Here is a 10,751-nt window from a genome sequence, read left to right on the forward strand (position 1 = left end):
ATTTCACAACATCTATAAAAATATAGGCTTGAGATGAAATATGAGATTTAGTGTAGAAGAACAAAATGAAAAATCAAGGTTAAATGTGAATCATTTTAAATTAAGTGACTTAGCAAGACAAAGACATTAGCTGGTCTATACAAAAATGTAAAAATAAGAAATCACCAGCAACATGTCCACCACATATTCTATTGAAATGCATTGAAAATGATATTCAATGGAAATGCCAACAATTCTACTGAGATGCAAGTATGTTCACTTGTTAATTGATCAAATCTTCTTGACCAAATGAATCATTGACAGATCTCCTCTTTATGTAATTATAAGTTAAATACTCTCATTTTACACAGCAAATTCCATCTATACCTTTGATTATGTGTTTGTTGACCCTTACAAATAAATTTCCATACAACAGCACAGAGTAAGATGTGCACCTGTGCAATCCCCACGCCCAAGGAATTTCCAGCTTCTGTTGTCATGTGCTCAGCATTAAATCTAAAGAATACAAAGGGGGAATAGAGATGGGGAGGAGTAAGGGGGGGATTTCCAGATTCATAGTGCTTGCTCTTATCCTCACTTCATCACCTCACACTTTACACTGTTTCTTGGAAATATAGGTCAGTGTAAACAGGAAGCAGTCTGAGATGTTCTAAAATGAAAGCTATTTAAAATATAAAATGAAGCTATATTGGGCTATATAAAAAGCATACATTAATTATAACATAAGACACCCTGGGTTTAGTTACATTCCAGTCAACATGATTTGTTACTTGCTAGTCAGATGCATGTGGTATTAGAGGGTGGGGCATTCTCATTCTACCATCTGATTGGACAAAAGTGCAGGATGTGTAGTGCAGGATGACTCATCGATATTGCTTTGTGGTAAATGTGTATTTAAACTGACTAAAACTGAATTTAGCTGACGTTTAGGGGTACATCCAACATATGCATGAGCTAAAACATGGACTAAAAGCCATACAATTCAGTTGAATTCATTTTTCTTCTATTTCTAATTTTTCCTCTCTACTTCTACTTTTCCAAAACAGACCCTGCAACCGCTAAACTGATTGACAGAAGCAAGGGTTGCACATGTTTGTTTGCCTTGTGTTAAAATACAAAGCTCTTGCATAGCTTCTTCACAGTGCTATACGGCAACAGACTTTCTATTATTTCTGTGCAACATTTCATTTCTATACAACAAACAATTTCTAACTGGTAAGTTTGTAGGTTTGTAGGACACCCTGTCTACAGTGGACGCAAGCACCGTTCATGAGGTCAAATTATGTTTGTGTCGTTTAACACCAGTGCCAGTAAATGAATGTCTGGTTCTATTTCTAATATAATTCAGCTTCCGAAAACAACATAAATAGATTTGGAATGTTTGCTTTCCAGTGTACATTCAAAACAGAATTGCTCTATGTAGACATGATAACTACCTTGTATTTTTTCCTTGCCGATGCCCACAAAATTACGGCTCTGACATTGCATTACAATGATCTGATCTTACTGTAAGAGTATATTAACCGGTCACACCACTTATATTTTTAATCAACATCACACAAATAGTATGTATATACATAAAACAGTTCACAGAAAAAGTCATGGTTCAATATGACTTTTAAGTCACGGTTCAATACGTTTTCAGTACAGCATGGTGAAAAAACTAAAAAATGTAACTTCTTTTTTATTAAACAGTGGTTTACTGGAGAAAGAAACTGTCTGTCTTTAAATTAAAAAGTCTGTCATTAATGCTACAACACACTCTTCAGGGTGCTTTGTGGGCTACTGCTTCATAGTACTTCAAGAGTATAAATGCAAATGGTTCCGGATTTATTTAATTAAATTAAAAAAGGGAAATGACATTGTAATATAGTAGTGCATGTTGTTTAGCGAATCTGTGAGAACCTTTAGTACTGTTAACCCCATTAAAGCAAAGTAAAGCTGGCTGGACCGCAGACAGTGCTCTTTGCATCTTTTTCGAAACTGTGGCAAGAGCTGGCATGTCTAGTTTCATGACTCTTAAAGCAAAAGGCAAAGAAAAAAAATACTCATTCTTAGATCTATAAGGTTTTCTAAAGATTCAAGAATCGTTGCAAATCCTGTTGCCAGCAGGATGCATGGATGCTGTTCAAGCATAAGCAGGTTATGTGTACTGTCTTTCTCTATTTTGCTGGTTTGTGGTAAATGCATCTTCTGCAGTTGAATTGCAATTGCTGAGAAATAACACTTGCATCATCATTTCTCTTCTCACACAGTTGTTGCTATTATTCCCAATGGGCATAATAAGACTGATCAACCAGCTTCCCAAAAAGATCATGCTGGTCCACGAGCTTCACATGTTTTGCCAGTAGACTGCATTTAGATCAGCACCAAATCAGAACAAATGAGTATAAACCAGTTTGGAGCAGCAAGGAAATGCACAAAGTTTTTTTTTTTTTTTTTTTTAAATCACTGCATGCTAAATGTTAGCTTGAACAGGGTTAGTAAAAAGCTTCTCCACCCTCCTCGACTTAATCAGGCCACATTTTTCCTGGCAGTCAAACAATAAGTATAAATTTCCAACTTCACTTTTTTTTGAGGAAGTCAAAGTGAAACTTCATATGAGCTAATTTGTTGTGGTGTGTAGTTGCTATTACATTGTGTTGTAATAGGCTGCCCTCACCTACATTGCCAGATAAGGCCAAACCTGTTCAATTACATTTTTCTTTCTTGCCTGGAATTCCCATGAGAATTGTATACGTTTGTATAAGCAGGTTTATATTTCACAGTTGGGTCACTTGACAGTCTTTAAAAGATAAATAAAATAGCGAAGCATTTGATGGCATTTTATGAGACATTCAGTGTGTGGGCTAAGCCAAATTTATGCAAACGTGACAGATGACAAAGACTTTTAAATGCTGGCGGAAGATGGGACACATATCTGTGTCATATTCTCTGAATAGAGACATGTTGTAACATGTAGAGATAGCAAAAGACTGGCATCTTATAAAGTCACTCACATCAGCACAAACATTATTTAAAAATATTTTATTGAGTCATAGACTTTACACATTTTGCTATGTTACTAGCAATAGGTTTACAGTGCTTTTTTAAATAAATAAGAACAAATAAATAATGTAAATTTCAACAAATATCTGTTGTACACAATGTGTGTTTACGTACATTCATCTTCATAAATAGAATAAATAACACTGATATTCCACCATTCTTTTAAATGGTGATCAAGATTTATTAAGACTTTTGCTTCTTGTGATTTTGGTTTGTCGTCTCCTGCGCTCTTTGTTCTTCAGGTTTCTCAGCTGTGTTGCTTCTCTGTAGACACGCTTCAGCTCGAACAATGCTTTGTGCTGGACGACTGGGTCATCTTCCTGCAATTGTAAAGCATTTAATCAGTTAATATGTCTATACAATGTCATAACATTTTAATATATCGACTGGACAATTTCTACTTTTTCTTGTACATTTTTTAGTTTTCGCATCTAGCATGCATCGTGAGGGAAAAATGACTTTCAAAAAGCCAGGCCCACAGAAACCTTGATTACCTTCTAGAAGTAAAACTCCTTTCGTGTGGTTACCAAAGGCGGCCTTATAACCAAAACTACAGTCAAACTGTAGAGCAATATCAGTTCTAACAAAATGTGAATGATAATGTTCAGGAGCAATGCTAAATTTCCTGTCATTTTTATTAGCTGTGATAATGTCATGCACATTTTCTTGGTTGGTCCTTTTTCTTGGTTGCTCTAGACTGAATAAGGAACAATATATATAGTATCAAATTTATATATATATATATACTGGCCATTGGAAGCATACTTTTTGGCCTCCTTATTTGTTACTCTATGATGTTCAGTGCTGCTTGTATCTAAGTTTGGTTTCACAGGACATGAAACTGTTGTCTCACCTTGATCGACCAAAGGGTTTCTGCATACGTCTTGAGCTCTGCACTTTTGCCTGGGAAGTAGTTTTCTTGCAGTTTTTTCAAATGCTCTTGAACATGTGCCAGTCTTTCTTTTGTAGGTTTGTCCTTACTATCCTTCTGCATGCGAGTGAATATCCTACTGTATGTGTCCATTATGATGCTCATCAAAAGATTCTGCTCAGGTTCCTGCAACAAAAAACAAAACAAAACTAATGATCACAATGTACTTTCAACACAGGATATGCCATGTAGGATGTATCAAAACAATATTTCATTTGGCTTAGAATGACTAGACTAGATATTTTAGTTGCTTTAGACCACAAAATTGTTAATACCAGATGATTGTGCAGAGAAGGTTATTTACCTCAAGAGTCACCTTTATGTCTTTTAGGAAACGTAGGAAGACAGGATGTGCATTGTGTAGCTCACTGTCATCTTTAATCTGGAAGAAATGAAAAGGTCATTTATTTTGATAGACTTCAGACATCATTTCGAACTCTTATCTTTTCTCACTAAATCAGACGAATGTGTTTATTATTATTAGCACACTACATCTGAAACCCAAACTCAACCTACAGACCAGACATGTTCCAGTAAGAAAAGTCAGTTTAAGTCTGCATGGATGGTAGACTATACTTCCTGTTTTGTATTATACTGTCTCTCAAACATCCAATTGCTGTAAAAGTTGACTAGTTTGTAATGTCTGCTTTTCCAAAAAGATCTGGATTGGTTTGCGGCCTATCTTTAGGTATCTTATAGGCCGTATCATGAAATGGTACACCACGCCTATGTCTATCAATCAACTTTTTGGAGTCTTTATTTCACTTCCTGTCTGCGTTAAGACATATCTTTAAAATATGAAGGTATCTACTTACATAGTGCACTTTAAGCTCGTCGATGCTCTTGTCCAGGTTCTCAGGGACGCTGGCCTCGCCGTATGTCATCTGTCTTAAAATCAACAAGCATACTCCCCAGAAAAGGGCCATCATGTGTTGTGCAGTCATAGTCCTTGTTAGTATAAGTCTCTCGCTGAAGTTTGACTTGTAGTTCTGTCTTTTAAAAGCCGAAGTTGACTTTTTAAGCTGTCTCACAGCACCCGACTCTTCTCGTGTCCTGACAATGGTCTGAATGCATGTGTTTGAGTGAATGGGGTATTTATAGTTGTGTGAGAGCGACGGAGCGAGCTATGATGTGAAGGTGTGAAGTTGTGTGGCTTTTTCAGCCGAAGTTTCCTTTAAATCACAATGCACAATGATACTGCTTAACGCTATGGAGCCCACCACGCATCTTCTCGCCTGGAATCCCGTGGATGCCACTAGGCGGGGCTGTTAGTGGTTTTGTGGTTTGGAATCTTTTTGGTGATTAAGAAAGGGGTTCGGGACTCATGGGCCTGAAGATGCACGTGTGGCCACTCCAATTATGCTCATGCATGAATGGCTCCCATTTGAGAAGGAAGTAGTTTTTTATTATTATTTTCTTAGCCTAGGGTTTCGAATAATGACCTTGCATCACATTTAGCAGCTTTTGACCTTATACCCACTTGATCAACTTTTTTCTTTTTCAGCTCCTACATGCATTGATATGTAATAAACTGTCCACACAGCATCTCAGAGATCATAAGTTTATGTTTTTGTTTTGTTTTTCTAATTGAACAAAGCTTGTGGTGATTAGTACAAGAGTAATTAACCTTGACCTTTTTGTAGTTTGCCTTCTAGATGTAGTTGGTGGAAAAACTAACAAATGTACATGTAGGTTGAAACACATTCACTAGAAGTTCCTCAGAATCACACATTGAGCTAAAAAAATTGATTATGTAGAAAAAGGACCTTTTGACTGATGTCAGAAAAGTGTAGTTGTGCTGTTGCTCATCAGAAGAGGGAAACAGTGTTTGAGGTTTTAACACTTCATCTACTCAGCACTGCATGCAGAGAAAGAGAGAGAGTGACAGAGAAAGAGAATGAAAGGAAGACACTCAAAAGTGATGAGTAGTGTTAGACATTTACAGTTTCATGGAGGGCAAGTTAGTTTTCCTATTAGGTCACTTGAGGTGATACTGCATCTAGGTATTAATAGATGAAGGCCATCAGAAATAATAAAACAAAAGCTTGTCTTCAGATAATTAATTTGCTTGCTTTTTTGTCATGATTAAGATCCTCCAAACATTTGGTTGGTATGGTTAGACCGAAAATGTCAATGATAGAAAATCCCACATTTACATGTTTACGTAATTAAAAGTTGGAAAGGTATGAATTCAGTTCCTATCGGCTTTAACTCAGAAACTCCAGACCTCAGTGTTGGAGGTATGTCGCATTTTCCAGTTGTGTTTATCGGCGTGGTTGATTTTCCGCGATTGTGGTTGCATGAGGTGTTACCCCAGACTCCTCATTATACATCATACAGACTACGTAGAAACCAAAAAGGATATTCCTTCTATGAACTACTTACTTGTAATTTTTGCCAAAGACCCATATTTTGCCAAATATAGACAATCAACTATGTATGTATAAACCAGAAAGATAATTAATTGCACTGGGAAATTGGATGGTTTATAGCAATCCCGAATAAGTAAGTAGCTTATCATCCAAAATGTTCTATTAAGACTAAAGATGCAGCAAGAAACTGAAGTAATATCCAAGTTTCCCATTACTAAATAACCAGACATTCAATATGGGGTAATATAAAGAACATTTTTCATTGCCATTGTTATTCAGCAAACTTGAGGGGGGTGCTATATAAAGCAACATTGTGTTACTTTATTGGTTTATGCATTTCCTGGGATTTAACCCCATGACCTTTGTGTTACTTGTGCCATGCTCTAATGTTTAAGCTACAGGGATGCTTAGCCATTTTTCCAGTTCATACAATCAATGACATTTTTCTTCAAAATTTTAGCGCTTGTTTGTATGACATTCACTCTTGTGTCAAATATTTAAAGCTGGAATACACTACATGACTTTAGAAATCTGAAACATCCAACATCATACGCTTTCAGACCTTGTAAAAGGTTACAGAGAAAAACTGGCCATCTTACACTTAAGGTCTCTGATCACATATTACCAGACTTTGACACCTAAAAATGTGCCATGTATAGTTGACAAATGACAAATAAAAGTATCTGTTCTAAAATTGGCTCAAAATATCCATTCTGTGCACATCATAAATTTTTCTCAGCAGTTTTCTCTGAACTCCAACTGGCAATATCTGCAGAGTGGCTCTGGCTTTCTAGCATCAACTCCTGTAGACTGCAAATCAGCTGAAAGTCTGCCCAAATATCATGCAGTTTGCATGGGTTTGTGTGTGTATCGTGACGTTTTTTTAATTGAACAAACCAAAACGTAAATGAATGCAAAATTTGTTTTATTTTATCCATTCAGCCATTGAAGCTCACAAAATATTTCAAGCAAATCCACAGTTAAGAAACCAAAATTCACCATTTCAGTGCACTGTAACTGATGCAAACACACTTGTGATAAGAATAAATTAGATTTTAAGTTAAGTTATTTTGTGTTATGGTACAGTAGAGTATATTACAAAATAAAAAAATAAATAACAATGTCCATATAATTTAAATAAATAGGCTAATACAACAGCAAAGCACTAGTTTACAACATGCTAGACAGGACTTTTGGATCTTCTCATTGCACCCTGTGATAATGCTTTTCTGTGTAGGCCCGATTAAACACCATAAGAAAGTCATTTAATGCCCCTCCTTGGACTGTTCCATTTTTCACCTTTAAGAAAACAAACATATGTGTCAGATACCATATCATACTGTATATCAAAATCAGACTTTGTCTTTATGGTAACTTCTTTAAAACAGCAATTCAGAAACTGAAAATGTAGACTTCTGTTCTATTTATTTTTACCTTGAGTGAATGAATGTCCTGAAGCTCTCTCAGTACTTTATGTTCTACACTGTACTTGTGTTTCAGCTTGTTCACCTCAGTCATAACATCTTTTAGATTGTCTCTCACTTCTTTCTCCTCAGACTTGTTCAACATGTCTTGGAAAATGTCTTCATAGATTTTCAGCATTCTTTCAAGCAACAGTGCCTGACAAGTGCAGGAAGGCTTGGACTAGAAGAAACAAATATCATTAGCATAACATTAAAAAAACATAAAATTGCATTTTCACATTTTAGCACTTTTGCACAGTACAAACTTACATTCAGCTGATCCAGATGAGATACAAAAACAGACTTTCCAAACCACTCTGGGCCTCCTGTATTCTAAAGAAGGTGGGCACAAAACGGCAACCATTGTGAATAAATTATGTTACGTTGCTTGTGATTTTTTACCCCTATTCTAAGATCAAACTGTCATAAATTTCAACATGCAATAGATGTGGTTTCTGAATTACTTGATCTGCTTGATAATATTAGCTAAAATACAGATATGAGTTGCATCTAAGGTGATTCATCTTGCCTACACAAAGTCGCTTTAAAACCAGCTCCAGAAGTTCATGACAGTAGACATCACTTACATAATGCGCTTGCAGATTGTGGATATTTGTTTTCAGCATTTGGATCTTGTCGCTTTTGGACCGTGGAAATCTGAACGCTTTGGTTGTCTGAAGAGATGCTATCAACAGAAGTCCACACAGCAGCACCATGTTGAGCCAAGAATCCATTCTTTGGGTTTGTGTTTCAGTGCTGTGAATCTGGCGACTTTAAGCGCAACGTTGTGACCTGATGCTAGTCAGCAGGTGAGTGTTGATGAGCGGAAAGGGGCCGGGGGTTTATATAGGTGCACAACCTAAAAAGAGAAACAGTATGAAGGAGGAAGTGGAGGTTTTGGGGTTTCCGTGGGCTACTTTTCTATAAAGGTTTCCTTTAAATCAGAGATGTAATGCTCTCCATAACCAAGGAGTAACTTGAACGGTTCTAAAGGGTTCAAATGACTGGACACAGTGGCCTTTTGAGAATAGCCAAGGTTGCAATCTGCTTTCGGACAATCATGTCTGGGTTGAGGGCTTTTCAACATGCGCACGTCATTAGTCATTATTGAACTGAAAGTTGGATCTTTATCAGATATTATTTTGTTTGTGTGAAAATGAAACTTGCCATCAGTGGTATCAACTGGTTTTATATCTGCCAACTTTTGTATCTGCCAATTAAAAATCTAACTGCCATCTGCCATCAATGTGCATTAATATGCATTGTTTGCATGCATGTCTGTAATTGAATATGTCTGCATATGCATTTTTACCACAAGCGTTTTTTTAATGTGTGAAAGTGCATGTATGCTTGTACCTTTTTATATTTGGTGCTGCAAATGCAAAGCCAAAAAAACATACTGCATACTGCAAATTTAAACATACTGCATATTTTTGGAACTTTTCTTTTTTTATGCATTACTCTGCATTGGTGGTAAATTTATGGTGATGTAAATTTGCTTAATCTACAGCTTACTGGCTGTGGCCAATAGTTTTTCAGTTGAGTTTCCCTTCAAATACTGTGGTGTAGCAACAAACATCAGTTCTCTGAATCGGAACCTCAAAAAATATTAACACCATGCTGAAGATGTAGATGAAGCTGTGCACAGTATGCTGAGGGATGGATTATGTATACTGTGCAAGTTTCAGGAACTGTTTATCGTATCTATTAAAGGGTTAGTTCGCCCAAAAATGAAAATTATGTCATTAATAACTCACCCTTATGCTGTTCCAAACATGTAAGACCTCCTTTTATCTTCGGAACACAGTTTAAGATATTTTAGATTTAGTCCGAGAGCTCTCAGTCCCTCCACTGAAGCTGTGTGTACGGTATACTGTCCATGTCCAGAAAGGTAAGAGAAACATCATCAAAGTAGTCCATGTGACATCAGAGGGTCCGTTGGAATTTTTTGAAGCATCGAAAATACATTTTGGTCCAAAAATAGCAAAAACGATGACTTTATTCAGCATTGTCTTCTCTTCCGTGTCTGTGTGAGAGAGAGTTCAAATCAAAGCAGGATATCCGGTTCACGAACGAATCATTCAGTTCACCAAATCGAACTGAATCATTTTAAACGATTCGCGTCTCTAATACGCATTAATCCACAAATGACTTAAGATGTTCACGGTTCACCGGTTCGTTTGCGCTCGACGTAATGGCGTCATTGGCGATGATTGCCCTTGATTCAAGCCTTCGGTTTACCCGCGCCCATAACACTAGCACAGAATCAGTTCAGAATCAATCACCAAAAGAATCAGTTCAGTTCAGACGCTCTGTGTGTCGGTCTGCTTCACGCTGAATCACACATGCGTAGTTATCATCAGCTCCTCGTTTCTCGAATCGGACGCGTCTGACAGAAACGGTTCTTGACTCGTGAACAAGTCAATGTTTTGTTCGTTATCTGGCTCGGCTCGGTGTTCATCTTCAGTTCTCTCTTCACAGCAGTTCAGTCAATGTACCGTTTGAGTACATGAATTACTCCAGGATATTGGTTTGTTTGAACTTAGAGGGAGTGTCAGCCACATTAAAAAAGTTAACAGCTTAATTCATTTGTGGATTAATGCGCATTAGAGACGCGAACCGTTTAAAACGATTCAGTTCGATTTGGTGAACTGAATGAATCGTTCGCGAACCGGATATCCAGACTGCTTTGATTTGAACTATCTCTCACACAGACACGGAAGAGAAGACAATGCTGAATAAAGTCGTCGTTTTTGCTATTTTTGGACCAAAATGTATTTTCGATGCTTCAAAAAATTCCAACGGACCCTCTGATGTCACATGGACTACTTTGATGATGTTTTTCTTACCTTTCTGGACATGGACAGTATACAGTACACACAGCTTCAATGGAGGGACTGAGAGCTCTCGGACTAAATCTAAAATATCTTAAACTGT

The 10,751-nt window shown here is 37.0% G+C and overlaps 2 protein-coding genes across 2 annotated transcripts; both read right to left on the reverse strand.

Annotated features, from left to right (window-relative positions):
* Positions 1–3,195: 3,195 nt before the first annotated feature.
* LOC113071150 (uncharacterized) lies at positions 3,196–4,923 on the reverse strand. The gene is made up of 4 exons (XM_026244515.1): positions 4,795–4,923; positions 4,284–4,361; positions 3,902–4,105; positions 3,196–3,368 (listed from the first exon to the last, which is right to left on the reverse strand). The coding sequence occupies exons 1-4, from the start codon at positions 4,921–4,923 to the stop codon at positions 3,222–3,224; spliced, it is 558 nt and encodes a 185-aa protein (XP_026100300.1). The 3' UTR covers positions 3,196–3,221.
* A 2,378-nt stretch (positions 4,924–7,301) lies between these two features.
* LOC113071151 (uncharacterized) lies at positions 7,302–8,654 on the reverse strand. The gene is made up of 4 exons (XM_026244516.1): positions 8,402–8,654; positions 8,085–8,147; positions 7,786–7,995; positions 7,302–7,650 (listed from the first exon to the last, which is right to left on the reverse strand). The coding sequence occupies exons 1-4, from the start codon at positions 8,546–8,548 to the stop codon at positions 7,555–7,557; spliced, it is 516 nt and encodes a 171-aa protein (XP_026100301.1). The 5' UTR covers positions 8,549–8,654; the 3' UTR covers positions 7,302–7,554.
* Positions 8,655–10,751: the final 2,097 nt, after the last annotated feature.

The sequence above is a fragment of the Carassius auratus genome, unplaced genomic scaffold (assembly GCF_003368295.1).
Source record: "Carassius auratus strain Wakin unplaced genomic scaffold, ASM336829v1 scaf_tig00006185, whole genome shotgun sequence".
Lineage (NCBI taxonomy): Eukaryota > Metazoa > Chordata > Actinopteri > Cypriniformes > Cyprinidae > Carassius > Carassius auratus.

Excerpts from the sequence above, each read along its gene's own strand:
- LOC113071151 (XM_026244516.1), bottom strand. The coding sequence starts at position 8,548 with ATGGATTCTTGGCTCAACATGGTGCTGCTGTGTGGACTTCTGTTGATA. Across the intron at positions 8,148-8,401 it reads ACAATCTGCAAGCGCATTAT|AATACAGGAGGCCCAGAGTG; the intron begins GTAAGTGATGTC and ends CACCTTCTTTAG. Across the intron at positions 7,996-8,084 it reads CTCATCTGGATCAGCTGAAT|TCCAAGCCTTCCTGCACTTG; the intron begins GTAAGTTTGTAC and ends TGTTTCTTCTAG.
- LOC113071150 (XM_026244515.1), bottom strand. The coding sequence starts at position 4,923 with ATGACTGCACAACACATGATGGCCCTTTTCTGGGGAGTATGCTTGTTG. Across the intron at positions 4,362-4,794 it reads ACGAGCTTAAAGTGCACTAT|ATTAAAGATGACAGTGAGCT; the intron begins GTAAGTAGATAC and ends CATTTCTTCCAG. Across the intron at positions 4,106-4,283 it reads ACATAAAGGTGACTCTTGAG|GAACCTGAGCAGAATCTTTT; the intron begins GTAAATAACCTT and ends TTTTTGTTGCAG.